General features: G+C 40.6%; 1 protein-coding gene across 4 annotated transcripts in view; it reads right to left on the reverse strand.

The window, feature by feature from the left end:
• Positions 1-3,111: 3,111 nt before the first annotated feature.
• Positions 3,112-15,990, reverse strand: part of GATA6 (GATA binding protein 6) — a 34,470-nt gene continuing 21,591 nt past the window's right edge. For all 4 annotated transcript variants that reach the window (XM_044293553.1, XM_044293552.1, XM_044293550.1 and 1 more), the window contains 2 exons: positions 14,941-15,050; positions 3,112-5,329 (listed from right to left, as the gene is read on the reverse strand). In XM_044293553.1, the coding sequence (XP_044149488.1) occupies positions 5,159-5,329; positions 14,941-15,050 (281 nt within the window). In that variant the 3' untranslated portion in view covers positions 3,112-5,158. The remainder of the gene's footprint in view (positions 5,330-14,940; positions 15,051-15,990) is intronic.

The raw sequence follows: 15,990 nt of genomic DNA on the forward strand, positions 1-15,990 counted from the left end.
GCTGATGTCAACGTTGTGGATCAAGTGGCCCATGGTGGTGGTGGGGTTATGGTATGGGCAGGCGTATGTTATGGACAATGAACACAGGTGCATTTTATTGATGGAATTTCTAATGCAGAGATACCGTGACGAGATCCTGAGGCCCATTGTTGTGCCATTCATCCACGACCATCACCTCATGTTGCAGCATGATGATGCACGGCCCCATATTGCAAGGATCTGTACACAATTCCTTGAAGCTGAAAACATACCAGTTCTTGCATGGCCAGCATACTCACCGGACATGTCACCCATTGAGCATGTTTGGGATGCTCTGGATTGGCATATACGACAGCATGTTCCAGTTCCTGCCAATATTCTGCAACTTTGCACAGCTATTGAAGAGGGGTGGACCGACATTCCACAGGCCACAATCAACAACCTGATCAACTCTATGCGACGGAGATGTGTTGCACTGCGTGAGGCAAATGGTGGCCACACCAGATACTGACTGGTTTTCTGACCCCCCCAGCCCCCTCCCTGCCCACAGTAAGGAAAAACTGTGCACATTTCAGAGTGACCTTTTATTGTGGGCAGTCTAAGGCACACCTGTGCAATATTCAGGCTGTCGAATCAGAACCTTGATATGCCACACCTGTGAGGTGGGATGAGTTATATTGGAAAAGGAGAAGTGCTCCCTAACACAGATTTAGACAGATTGTGAACAATATTTGAGATTAATGGGTCTTTTGTGTATGTAGAAAATGCTTCAGATCTTTGAGTTCAGCTCATCCAAAATGGGAGCAAAACCAAAAGTGTTGTGTTTATATTTTTGTTCAGTGTATATAACAAAACAATATATGTAATAAGGTTACATAAAGGCTCAAAAGTTTCCATACGCATTGTTAGTATTTGGTGTCATTGCCTTTTATTTGCTTAAAGGGGGTTCTCTGGGAATTAAGAAAATGAAAATACTTAAATATTACTTTATAATAAATATATTCCCAAATACCTTTCATTAGTTATAATGGTTTGTTTTGTCTGGGGAGCATTCATCAGGGGAAACAAAATGGCTGCCATCCTATTAGTATACACAAAACTTGTCCTAATAATCACACAGGAGGACAAGTTACTTCAGAACACTGAGGTAAAGAGCTGCCTCATCCTCCTCTCTGCTCTGCTTGTTAGGGATTATGATCCTGAATAAAGTGGTTTACAACTTTAGCCAAATCTTTGGGAAATTTAATACAGAATGGATAGACAGACTGTGGTAATGTGAGGCTGTGGTAATGGAGACTGCATGCAAGTACTGCTGCTCATTAGCCACATCCCCACCCTCCTCTCATGTATTCTTCATCATCTCCATTCCCACAGAGATTCACCTGTATTCGGGATCATAATCCCTGACAGGCAGAGTAGAGAGGAGGATGAGGCAGTTCTTTATCTCAGTGCTGTGAAGTAACTTGTCCTGCTGTGTGATTAGGACAGGTTTTGTGTGTACTAATAGGACGGCGGCCATTTTATTTCTCTTAATGATTGCTCCCTAGACAAAAGGAGCCATTATAACTAATGAAAAGTATTTGGGGATATATTTATCATAAAGTAATATTTAAGTATTTTCCTTTTTTTTATTCCTGGAAAACCCCTTTAACTTGAGTCTAACACTTGGGGCATCTTCTAAAAGCTCCTCGCAATACTTTTCTGGATTTTCTTGCCATTCCTTCGGACAGAACTGGTGTCTGTCAGATTTGTGAATCTAATTGATTTGCCTTTTTTTTTTTTCAATCCAAATTTCTTTTTGGATTCCGATACTGGCTACTCCACTAATTCTGTCATTACTTTGGAGGTATGCCTAGAATCTTTGTGCTACTTGTAGCAACAATGTTTTAACTTTGGGTTTTGCTTCAGAATTAATAATACTGCTTCTTTATGATGCCTTCTATTTTCTGAAAGGCACCAATCCCTTTTCCAGCAAACCCAACCCTCCTCAGGATAGATCATCAATATCAGATCCCTCTTCCTACTCGCCCTGCTATGTCTACAGCGAGCAGGAAGAGAGACAGGAGACAGAACTCACGCATGGCGCATTTTCATCTCTTCATACAGCTAATCGGTTTCAGACCCCGCCGATCTGATGTTGATGACCTATCCTATTTACCTCCTTCACGAATTGCCTTTTTTACAGTAATATGTTGTAATTTTGATTTCCTTTTCAGTGAATTACACTTTTGGGGGATCTGATGCCACAGAATAACTCATTCAGTTCCCTTTTTTTCTATTGGGGTTGAGCTGAACATTCTCGATAATATGAATGATTATTGGTTGGTCTAAATCCACTTAAAAGATGCATTTACATGTGCCAACTGTGTAGGCAATTATCGGTAAGGGACTATTCTGCATTTACATGCAGCAATCACCTCCATTGTATACTGATGAGCAATCACTCGTCCTCATACAGATTCATTGTTTATGAGCAGCAGATCTATATTTACAATGATTTAGGTGTCTGCATAAATGATGATTTCACCCATTAATCAAGGGTTTTGCTTGTTCATCAGGTGATCTGTGGCCCTGGTACAAGGATTATCAGGATTGAGCGATAGAAAATCCAATAGAAAAATACTTATGATTGAGTGCATGAAACCCAGGCCATATTCACATACATGCAATATTTGTTCTGGATTTTTGGAGCAATTTCCATTGCAAAAATTCATTACAAAGTCCAAAATAATGCCTTAGAAAGCTAGTTTTTCCCCATGCAGTGAAAAAAACTATATACAGTACTGTAGGTTTGACAGCATGCTGCAAATTTTAAAAGCTGCAGTTTTATCTATTCTTCTGCACATTCTGCTCATTGGTGATTTTTTTAAATTAGGGAAATGAAACAATTCCATAAGATGGTGCTATCCAGACCATTATACAGCAGCACAATGAGTGCTTACATGACCCCATACATTACTCTGTTATTGTGCATGAGTCCTGTATTCACACTTGTCATTTTTGTTGTGGTTTTCCTGTGGTTTACTGTAGCAGATAAACTACAGGTTGGTATGGGAAAGGGTTTTTCCAGCTGTGCAAGCATTCATTGCATGACAGTAGCATAGTTCAAGGATTCAAGAAAAGCACAAAGAATGATAAAAACAATAGGCTTTTTTATTATTTTTAAAGCTCTATTATGGCAACGTTTCAAACAACATCCCATAAAAATGGCGAAAAAATAACATAAAACCAACTTAGCAATGTGCCAGTCACACAAGTGTGGTTCTTTACCTTATGTACATATTTAACACATAAACATTTAAAATTTAACATGTGTTGCACTTTGCACACATTCAACAGCAAATAGGTAGTGGGGTTATTTGCATTCTCTATAAAGTTCAATAATAAAGACCATTTTCCTGAGAATATTTGTTCTTGAAAGAAAATTACAATTAAAAAAAATAAACACAAAATGTTCATTTAAATCTTGTTGAGGAAATGGGATTGGGGGAGTAGGGGGCGCCTGTCAAAATTGGGGGAAAGTTAAAAAAATGCCAGCTTAACATTATTATTAAATTATTAAAGTACCATTAAGTTAAAATGTATACATTCCATACAAAAAGTTGTTAAATCTGACGTAAATGATTTAACACTGATTGCTGCAATGGCAATTGCACTTTTCTCTTTACAAAAATATTGTATTGTGGAAGAAAAAGTATCATTTGCTACCCTGTATGCACATAGGGACTGAACAATCCAGTCACATACATAAACCTCAAATAATGATAAACCCTCCACCCGAATGTTGTTTTTGGTAATTGGTACACTGAAGAACCTTAGATCGTGGTGCTTGATATCCCTTAGGCTTGGTTAGGAAGATCCACTCTTCTTTCCATCTTTGTAATCATAAATGAGAACAGGCCCTAGAAAAGGAAACAAGGTAAACTCTCCTCCAGAACCCTTCTAAATGTTTTGTATTGTCCACTATCGAGGAAGCCATTCTCATCTGTGGTGACAATGTACAGAGTGGTAACTTAGTCTCCTTGTCATAGACCTGAACCTAATTGACGTTGGTGTTGCGATACTAACAGAACTGATGTGATATCGTCATGTTTCAAGAAATAGTATATATTGTCCTTAATAGCTGCTACTATGAGATAGTTACTATAACTTTGACTTTACACATAAGGGGTGGTTGAAACATTTGTTTTGTCTCTTCATGAGAAAATAAAGGAGATGAATTGTGACAAAAGATGAAGAAAGTAAATAAGGATGACCCACATGATTGGTGGTAATCTTGGTGCAAATGTTGGCAGATGTTGAGTTTAGTGGGGTATAAGTCTTAAGTAAGGGTGTAATTAACACTTGCTCATGTACTACTATCTTCATTATATTTATGAAAGCTACTTTACTCTCACAAAAATTTGTATAATCCACATTTGGGAGAAGACAAATCTGATGGAAAACCGACCCAACGCCATTCCTGCTCACACGACTCTCATCAGCCCTAAACACATGAATATTTTTTTTATTGTGTTTCAGTTTTGTATGTGTGCATACACAATAGACAACCCAACAACCAGGAGGATATGCAGCTATTTATCCTCAAGACCATTTGGCATTCTCATAGCTAGCCTAGTTTGGCAACCAATGAATGATATCTGGTTTCAACAATCTGCCAAAGTCAAGTAAAGCTGTGTTTAATGTTGCTACAAGGGGAATCAGGCTTGAATTGTAGAAAATATAATGTGATCTCCTTCTACTGGATAGAGTAGGACAGGAGTGACAGAAGCAAAAACTTCTTGAGATGATTAGAAAAGTTGAAATAGTGGATTTAGGCATTTAAGATAGATGAGGGAATAAAGTGAGATTCACCAACTGGAAGCCTGTAAAGTAAAACTTGGTTCAAGTGTCTTTTCACAAGGCAGCATGTGTGATGGAGTATAAAGGCCTTCTTCTAATGAGGAGTAAATGCATCATCCATGTTAGGAAGTTCATTCAATAGTGGCTTCTTAGAACATGATCTCGAAAGATATTGGTCTCAATCCTCTTGCATAGATGTTTTACAAAGTTCTCCATAAATCTCCACATAAACCAAGGCACTAAGGATTATAAAGTCGTCTTCATGGAAATCTGCAGACTTGGCTTTAAAAAGTACAAGGAGGAGGTTTACTGAAGCAAAAAAACATTCCAACAGTTATCAAGCCAAGGCCAGGGCACACCAAGAATCTTGTCGGACAGAACCGCCAACTTCAGAGGGGGATCCCAAATTGACAGCTGAGTACAGCCCATCTTGCCCTGGGTACTTTAGTGCGTTGTTAGCTGGGCTTGTGCTCCCACTTTGCTGAGAAGACATTAACAATGATCCAACCTTAAAAAAGAACATAAAAAGGACACATATTAAAAATTTGAAATAGGTGATAAGACAGTAAGCAGTAAATATATTAACTTAGTTAAGACACGACATTCACAGGCTGTGGTATAGATGTTGTATCTATTCTGTCAACTATGATAATATAAGGGTAAAATGTGTAGAAAAGTGAAAATAGAAAAAGATACCTACAATCTAAACAGATGTAAGTATTTGCATTTCTAATGTGATTTCTTAAGTCAATGAGTTAAGCAGCTTTCTGTCTTATAAACAGGTGAATGACTCAACAGATCCTGAATTTTTTCCTAAAGTCTATATAATATTAATTTTGTAAAATAGTGGTAACAACGTAGGAACAAGTTTCTTCCTGGGTGAATGCAAAAACAGTTTTTTGCTATTTCATAAGAATATATACATTTTATAATAATAACAGTCATAGTAATAAAATTATTTACTTTGAAGGTTGCAAAAAAGTGAAAAAAAAATAGGTTGTGGACTGAAAATCATTGATTATAGTCTAAAGAAAAAAAAAAAGTTAATTACTTTATAAAGACACTGGATTATAATGGTGCAAATATGTCATAAAATATGGTGCTCAAACATCTGCCATATATTTACACATAGGGACAGATTTATCACTTCGCTATAAAACAGTGCCAGGCCCAATCTGATATTCTTTCTAGCCTATGCCACATTCATCAACAGGATATGTGCCTGCACACTGTTTGTATGGCATGCCCAGATTAATAAATCTGTCCCATTGTGCTAACAATCAACAGCTTTCTCTTAAAAAATAAATAAATAAAGGTTTGTTTGAAATAGACACAATACATCCACCGTTATTTAGACCACAATATGACCGCCTAGACTGACACACAGGATTTCCCTAAGGTTATGTTGCATCAAATAAAGTATCATGAGTGGTAAATATAATAAATATATGTGCGAGTTAGAATATGACCTATTATCTACATTTATTTATATTTATGTTCCTCTAAATATAGTTGTTAAGTTGCTCAACAATATCTGATACTTCAAGCAAAGGATTCCAAACTCAGAACTTCAAGATAGACGTGTTTTTTTTCCTCTCTGAGGAGCTCACAGAGCCAGACATATCAGGCGCTCTCTGCTAGGAATTCCATGCGGCTATACTTAAGTTGTCACTGTAAATTATGGCATCAAGATTTGAAAGAAGGATCTACTAGCTATGGAATTGCAGCCATCGGCCAATAATATGAAGTCACATAGTGCCATTTATAGGTCATTGATTAACTGTATTCCCCCACCCAAGTTCAAAAGGTAAAATAGTTACTTAAAGGGGTTGGCCACTTTCTACTTACTATTGACCAATGTATTTGTGAGATGATTATACGACACTTACTAATATAGCCTTTGTTAAAATTCTGCAGCATTTTCTATATTTCATAAGAAATCCTCCATGTTTACAAAGTCTTCTGTGCCGTCCACATAGAGGTCCTGTCCATAAAATGGCTGCTGATGGAGGGTCATGTGACCAGGCAGGTCACCTCCATGTGATGTCTCCTTCATTCAAACACATGGCAGGTGCAGTGTATTGGACTGGTGGAAGCATCACATGGATGTGATCTGCCTGGTCACATGACCCTCCATCAACGGCCATGTTATGGACAGGACCTCTGTGTGGACAGCACAAAAGACTGTGTAAACATAGGGGCATACATTATAAAATATAGAAAATGGTGCAGAATTTCAACATAGGCTATGTTAGTAAGTGTCTGCATTGTAAACGGCCCCTCTGCACCTTCAATACAGCGCAGCCATTAACAATGCAGACCAACTAAACAGCACGGTCTTCATTGGTTAACAAGATGGCATTCTACCACAGTGCCTTGCGGTTGTTCCCTAATGACCAGGCCTGGAAATGCTTTTTCATGATTTAACACATGTGGTGGTTTAACAGTTCTTACTTTTTTATTGTGTGACTACCAAAATAGTTTTTGTGTAATTTTTTATTTTATTATTATATTTTTCGGAGATTTTATAATTTTTTTTTAAAGCTTTATTTACAGTAAAATGTATACTAAATCCAAAAGTCAAAAAGTCTTTTTTTTTATTATTCAAACTATAGCTCTTTATTCTTTCAGCCCTGGATTATTATTATTTTTTTTTTTCATTTTTGCCTTTTTTTACATTTTTTACTCCCTGCCTTTCTAGTGCCATAACTTTTTTATTTTTCCGTTCACATAACCATATGAGGGCTTGTTTTTTGGAGGACAAGTTGCACTTTCCAATTCCACCATTTAATATTACATACAATATAGCAGGAATCTGAAAGAAAATCCCAAAGCATTCTCTTTACAGTAAAACTGACCAGTTACTTTCATTCTCCAAATAAGTTTGATTACGGCAATACCACATATGCATAGTTTTTCTTGGGTTTTTATACTAGAAAAAAAAAACTTTAAATGTTTTTTTTTTCGTTTTGTCTCCATATTCTGACTTTTTTTTTGTTATGTTTATGGAGCTGTGTGGGGCTCATTTTTCGTGGGTGATCTGTACTAGTGATGATCGAGCATGCTCGGCCGAACATTAGTTTGGCACTTCGCGGTATTCGGCCGAATACCACAAGTGCTGGAGCGCAATGCTCGAGTCTCTGCCCCGCAAGTTTCTACGCAGCCAATAAACGTGCAGGTAAGTACTGCCTTCACTGTAATGTCGCAGCCATGTTGGCTGCTGCCATTACAGTGATTGGCTGGCCGGAACGTGTCATCCGGTGCTATATAGCACCCGATGACACATGTTCGGCTCATTCTTAGTCAGGGAGTGCTGTGCTGAGGAAGGGACAGACAGTGTAGGGAGTGATTTAAGAAAATGTATACCACCAAAACTTTTCTGGGACCCAAAAGTCCTTTTCAGGATTATTGTGTGTGGCAGCAGCAATCTATATTTTTAGCGCAACCTGTGCTAAATAGCTAAAACTTTACAGAATCAAAAGTCCTTCAAAGGACTATTATGTGTGGCAGCAATATCTATTTTTATCGCATCCTGTGCTAAATAGCATACAATAGTTAGGCCGCTGCAGACAGCGACATTAGCTGCGCCAGATCTCCAGTGTAAAATGTGCGCATCCAAAAATAATCGATGACATCCAGTGTACTTTTCCCGTAAACGGTATCCGCTGCGGACAGTGACATTAGCTGCGCCACATCTCCAGTGTAAAGTGTGCGCATCCCAAAAATATCTGTGACATCCAGTTTACTCTTTCAATAGACGGTGTCAGCTGCGGACAGTGACATTAGCTGTGCCACATCTCCAGTGTAAAGTGCGCGCATCCAAAAAATATCTGTGACATCCAGTGTATTTCTTCAATAGATGGTGTCCGCTGCGGACAGTGACATTAGCTGCGTCACATCTCCAGTGTAAAGTGTGCGCATCCCAAAAATATCTGTGACATCCAGTGTACTTTTTAAATAGACGGTGTCCGCTTCTGACAGTGACATTAGCTGCGCCACATTTCCAGTGTAAAGTGTGCGCATCCCCAAAATATCTGTGACATCCAGTGAACTTTTTCAATAGACGGTGTCCGCTTCTGACAGTTATAGCCTACAACAACCCCAATAGCAATACCTAACTCCCCAACCTACTACAACTTATACAACAAAAGAGCGAGGATGTATCATGGTAAAAAATCGCATTTTATTCAATTCAAATGACATAATCAATACAAGTGAGAGCAAAGGGGACAGGACATGGAGATTGAGCCACAATAGGGCTCTACAATGTGGAGAATCAAATTTGGGGATGATGTGACCAAAAACAGCAGGTAAAACAACAATTTGAGCAGAGGCTATAGACACTGGAGTGGTTGCGGATGCAAATGCTGTTCCCTGGTAAATTACAACTGACTTACTCTCAGTCTTAGCATCTGACATATAGACACTGTGGGGTATTGAAGGACGGTGGAGTACTAATCATAGAATGGCATTATACAGATAATTCAAACCACTCGTCCCACCCTGCTACAGGTACCATGTTACCTACCCATGTTGCTGCTGTGAACAGGTGACACAGATCTCCAAATGCATCAACGTTGATCATTCTATGATTAGTACTCCACCGTCCTTCAATACCCAGTGTCTATAGCCTCTGCTCAAATTGTTGTGTTACCTGCTGTTTTTGGTCACATCATCCCCAAATGTGATTCTCCACATTGTAGAGTCCTATTGTGGCTCAGTCTCCATGTCCTGTCCACTTCTGACAGTGACATTACCAATGCCACATGTCCAGTGTAAAGTGTGCGCTTAAAATTTTTATCTGTGACATACAGTGTACTTTTTACGTAGACGCTTTAGACAGTGACATTACCGGTGGTACCTCTCCTGTATAACGTTTCCTCATCCCAAATACCTGTGACATTCCCTGCAATTTTTTATTAGTTGCTGTCGACAGCATTGACATTATCTGTGGTATATCTCCTGTGTGACGTTTCCACATCCCAAATACCTTTTAAAAATGTTTTGCACATACGCTTCCAAATCCTACGCTACTGTACGTGTGACATACTTTCAAGCATATATAACATTTAATATGAAGAAGGCGAGCAGTAAGGGACGGGGAAGAGGCCGTGGCCCTGGGAATATTGAAACTGTGCCTGCTGCCAGAGCACAAGAAAAACAATCATCCACAATACCTAGCTTCATGTCCCAGTTTGCAGGACACCACTTTTGAAGTCAAACCAGTGCAACCAGGTGGTCGGTTGGATTGCAGCAGATAATGCTTCCAGTCGCTTAAGCACCACCCTGTCTTCCACCAAGTCCAGTCTCAGTAGCCAAGAGTCTGCTCAACCCAATCCTGACCCTGATCCTCCTTCCTCCCACCATGGAGAGTCTGGGCAAACAAGTGATTCCACACTCGGATATTCTGAGGAGCTATTTTCTGCGCCATTCCTTGATTTGGCCCTCTCGCCAAACACGCCTGTAGAGGGACAGATCTTGTGCCCTGATTCCCAAACTCTTGAGCATCCCCAGTCACAAGAAGATGACAGTGGGGAACAGCAATTAGTGTTTAATGAGGTGGATGATGATGATGAGACACAGTTGCCAATAAGTCAACGGCAATTACTTTCTCAAGAGGTCGATGAAGAGGATGAGACACAGTTGTCAATCACTGAGGTTGTGGATAGGTAAACAAGTCACGAGGATGAGCAGAGTGAGGAAGTGGAAGAGGAGGTGGTGGACGATGAAGTCACTGACCTAACCTGGGAAGGTGGAAAGCCGAGCGAGGACAGTAGTACAGAGGGGGAAGGATCTGCTGCACCGCAACAGACTGGAAGAGGCAGTGGGGTGGCAAAAGGGAGAAGACGCGTTCCACACCAAACAGGCCCGCAACTGTTCCACGGAGCACCCCCTTGCGGAAATCTACCTTGCCAAGGGGTAGGTGTTCTGCAGTATTTTTTGAGGAAAGTGCAGACAACAAAAGAATAGTACTTTGCAACCTGTGCCACACCAAAATGAGCCGGGGCATCAACACTAGCAACCTCATCACCACCAGCATGATCCGCCACATGGCATCTAAGCACCGTAATAAGTGGGCCGAACGCCTGGGTCCACAGTCTGTGTCTGCGGGTCACACCACTGCCTCCTCTTGCCCTGTGTTACCTGCTGGCCAATCCTCTGTCAAAGGCGCAAGCCCGGATGCATCCCGCCCTGCACCTGGACCTTCGCAAGCACCATCAGCGACCACATCCACTTCCGTGTCCCAGCGCAGCGTACAAATGTCCTTACCGTAGGCATTTGAACGCAAGCACAAATACCCAGCCACCCACCCACAGGCCGTAGTACTAATTGCACAACTTTCAAAATTACTGGCCCTGGAAATGTTGCCATTTAGGCTTGTGGACACTGAGGCCTTCAGCGGCCTGATGTCGCAGTCCCCAGCCGCCACTATTTTTCAAGGTGTGCCATGCCCGCCTTACACCAACATGTGTCCCGTAACATCACACGTGCCCTGACCAACGCAGTTACTGGGAAGGTCCACTTAACCACGGACACACGGACAAGTGCATTCGGCCAGGGATGCTACATTTCACTGACCGCACAACATTGTGGAGGCCAGGGGAGCGAGTCGTACCCTGGGATGGCACGGGTGCTACCGACACCAAGGATTGCGGGCCCTAATTCCATCAGGGTTTTCGCCGCCACCTACATTAGTGGCTCCAACCCCCACTTCTCCTCCTCCACCTCCTTCTCCACTTCCACCTCTAAATAATCTGCGTGCAGCACCAGTCAGCCATCAGTCGGTAGCTGAAAGCTGTGTAGCACTGCAGTGGGGAAGTGTCAACAGGCCGTGCTGAAGCTGATCTGCTTGTGTGACAAACAGCACACCGCCACAGAGCTGTGACAGGGGATAAGAGACCAGACTAAGCTCTGGCTCACCACTCAACCTCGGACCACGCCACCATCCACACTCGGATGTCTGTATTTCCGTTCTGCAAAAAGAATAGAACATGCCCTATTATTGTCCGCATTACGGACAAGGATAGAATTGTTCAATTAGGGTCCAGCTGTTCTTTCCCGCAAAATATGGAAAGGACATGGACGTAATCCGTATTTTTTGCAGATGTTTTTTGCGGACTGCAAAATACATATGGTCGTGTGCATGAGCCCTAACGCTGAGTTCACACCAGTTATTTGATCAGTTATTTCCATCAGTTATTGTGAGCCAAAACCTGTAGTGAAGCCTACTTAGAGATAAGGTCATCCAAAGGAGCCCTGGTTACAGAGAAAACAGCTCTCCCTGTGGGAGCATTTGACACAGGCAGAGCTGATCAGGGTCTGCTAAGACCCAGCAGCTCTCCTGTGCCTGAGACATCCGGAAATCACATGATCACTGGGTCCAGTAAAGGAAGCGGCTTAGCCGACTCATCTAATCATTGCTTAGAGCTCATTGAGCACTATGCACCAACTGAAGGAATATATAGAAGTGGTAATAACACTGACAGCAGGGTAACAGTTACATAATCCCACGTTATACAAGTATAGCGCCCCCAGTTTCTAGCAACTAGTATCAGGCAGCTGCTGCCAAGGCCAATAAAATTATGGGTTGCATCAAAAGAAGGACGCATTATAGTCAATAGGGTCGGCGGCATTCCCGTAACATCTGCCAATGCCAGATACAGATAGCTCCGGTAGGCTGTTCTCTGCTGGAACAGCTTGCTGGAACTACGTGAATAAAGTTGGTGCATGGCAAGACATTTTTGTCTAACTTTATGCACCTACTGGTCGGCTTCCTTTGGTACAGAATTTTGTGCCAAAATTTTGGTGTGAAATGTTGCATCCTAATGGGCCCCCACACCCCTTTCCAGCAAGTCACACACTTTGATGGACAAGGAACAGTGGAATATACTTTTTGGCTCATTTGTCTCATGAAAAATGTTTAAAATAAAGTGCACCAATTTTTGGCACAGGGATGCTATTCAGGTGCCTATATACCCTGCTTTACTCTATTATGCGTTACTATAATACTGAGATTAAAGGCACACAGTCAATAGTCAGTGTGTGATAAGTGATTTCCAGTAGTGATTGTGAAACAAAACCAGGTACAAGTAAAAAACAGAAAACAGGAGCAAATCTTTCCATTATACCTTATCTCTGTCTAGCCTCTATTCCTGGTTTTGGTGCACAACCTTTGATGGAAATCATGGATCAAACACTGACTGTGTGAAAGTGGCCTTAGTGTGCCCTTTAGCAGGGTTGGTGCATTTTATTTTCCACCTCGAGAGACAGAAAGAATTATCAATAATCTTAATAATGTAACCATCTAAGTTTTAATGTAAATAATTCAATGAATTATTTTAATTATTGTGATGATGATCTCCTGCTGTTTTAATATGGATCAACATACAGCAAAAATCTATATTTTTGCCTTGGATACACAGCGAAGCATCATAGTGAATATGGTTTGGGCGTGTAGATAAAATATCTGTGGTATGAAGATAAAATTGCTGACACAACTTTCTAGTGAATAGATCTAAGCCAGAGTCCTTCAGTACTTGGAACTGTTTTGCAATAAATCCATTTAGTGCCCTAAACACTGAATTCTTTTAGCATTCCTTTACTTTTACTGAGCTCTGTTATTTGTATATGTCCATAATCCTGAGAGTCTCTATATGTATGAATAAAAAGCGTTACAGAATGGAATAAAACATGGAAGCATCACACTAAGGCCTCATGCACACGACCGTGCAGTTTTTTGCGGTCCGCAAAAAACGGAAGGCGCCCGTGTTGCCTTCCGCAATTTGCGGAACGGAACGGGCGCCGGCAATATAAATGCCTATTCTTGTCCGCAAATCGCGGACAAGAATAGGACATGTTATATTTTTTTTGCGGGGGCCGCGGAACGGAGCCACGGATGCGGACAGCACACGGAAGCGGACCCAAACAACGGCCGTGTGCATGAGGCCTTAATATAACTAGCCAATATACACATTGTAAATATAATGATGAATCATTTTTCTGTTTCTCTCATTGTCTACTTGTGCGATTCCTTATACAACATTCTGGATCCCCCAGGACAAGGGTGCCCCAGGTTGCATCCACATAGTCAGAATTTCTGAAGTTTTGGAAACCAAAATCAGAGGGGGATTAAAAAAAAAGGAGAATCCACTCCATACCCTTATAGTGTTATGGCGGTTCATCTCAAAATATTTGCTTCCTAGTACGTGATTTGGTTTGCTGATGACCTCATATAAGAATCATATCTATCTAAGGTCCCATATTTTTGATCCGCATCCGATCCACATTTTTTGCTGATTGGATGCAGACCCATTCATATCAATGAGTCCGCAAAAGATGCGGACAGCACACAGTGTGCTGTCTGCATCCATATGTCTGTAGTCCCACAAAAGATAGAACATGTCCTATTCTTGTCAATAGGTATTGTTAAAATGGATCCACAGGAAAAAAATGCAACATGAACGTCACATGGATGTCATCAATATTTTTTGTAGACCGCAAAATACATGTGGTTGTGTGAATGCACCCTAAACTTGCAATGAAATGTTTCTTAGTTCTCGTTGGTTATACAGTAGTAAAGATTTCTTAAAGAGGTTCAGATTCTTAAATTCAGTCTGTTATAATTTATTATAAACATAGAGCATTCATCTACTCAGTAGGGGACAGGACCATTAGTTCCCTTTCAGGTTAGAATCCAGCTAGCCCTGGAACCTGCTTAGGGGTTCCTCAGAAGACAGGAGCAGTAATAAATGTTACATTTGCAATAGGGTTTCCTCCATGATAAATCCATTTTAAAAGAAGTAAAAACCCATGAAAAGGATTGTGTCAAAGGTCACAATGTATCTAACAAAACCATGACTGTTTTAAAATAAAATATAGAAATAAAAAATGTCATTGTGTGTATGACTAGCAATCAGGCACTTATCTTTTAGATACAACTTAACCAAATTGAAACAGAATCCTACTTTTTATATTGGCTTTGTTATGACTTATGATTTTCTTGCATTCATGCTATCAGACATTGAAAGCTAAATGTTTGCGGAGATAACTTCCTCAAGATAAGATAGTGGGAAAGATAAGACGCTGTGTTGTATTCTTATGTTATCATATGACACTTACCCCAGAAGCTGTGCTCTGATTGTTAGGAGAACCGTTCTTTACACAGTCGTCAGAGTTTGTGGATGACGTTGTGGAAGTCGGAGTCATAGGGATTTGGTGGTTACCAGTACCTAGAAATGACATACGCTATAATAAGATTTTGATGTACGTGGTGGTTTATAGATATATCACAGGAGCTACAGGAAATTCATATATTTTTTTTATTTTGTCACCACTGTACATGGCTTAAAAGGGTTTTCCAGGATTTTAATATCGATTGCCTACCCTCAGGATAGGTCATCAATATGAGAATGGCAGGGGTCTGACTCCCGGCACCCCTGCTGAATCCTCTAGTGAGTGTTGCTGCATCCTTCCCGCCTACCAAGAACAGCGACGTCCATTTGATAGCAGCTGAGCGCCATTCACTTCACCTGCCATGTGACTGATTAACGTGAGCTCTACGGACTCTTTGAATAGCTGATCGGTAGGGTTACCGGGAGTCCGACCCCCACCGATCATCTTGAGAACCTATCCTGAGGATATGCCATCAATATGAAAATACTAGAAAGCCCCTTTCATCAGATAAAATGTGGCCAATAGCTTTGAACTTGAGTGCAGAATAATAGGTATGATTTACATGGGTTCTGACATTTTTGTATGTATATTTTTTCTCCAGCTATTCTGCCCCGATACCCTATCCTTCTATTTGCGTAGGTTTAGCACTAGAGAGATCAGTTGGAGATTATGAAGGCAAACCATCCATGTCAATACAAAGTGAAGACCGAGAACTTCCTCTGGTGGCAGCAGCATCATCATGCAAACTGAATTATAGGATGTCACAGTTCTTTAACAAAGGATTGGAACTGCAAGCTTCAACAATTTAGTAGGAGTAAATTATTTTAAAAAATGTTTCAAAAGGTTCCCTATTTTCATTAGTTTGCTTTGACGTGATATGTTTTGCTGGAACAATGTAGGTTTCAGTATTATTTTGGTTAGTTTTATTTTCTCTTCGTTGTATTTGCATTTAAATTTTTTCTACAAATTGTTTTTACATATTTTGTATTTCTTTAC

This window comes from Bufo gargarizans, chromosome 5 (genome assembly GCF_014858855.1).
Source record: "Bufo gargarizans isolate SCDJY-AF-19 chromosome 5, ASM1485885v1, whole genome shotgun sequence".
Lineage (NCBI taxonomy): Eukaryota > Metazoa > Chordata > Amphibia > Anura > Bufonidae > Bufo > Bufo gargarizans.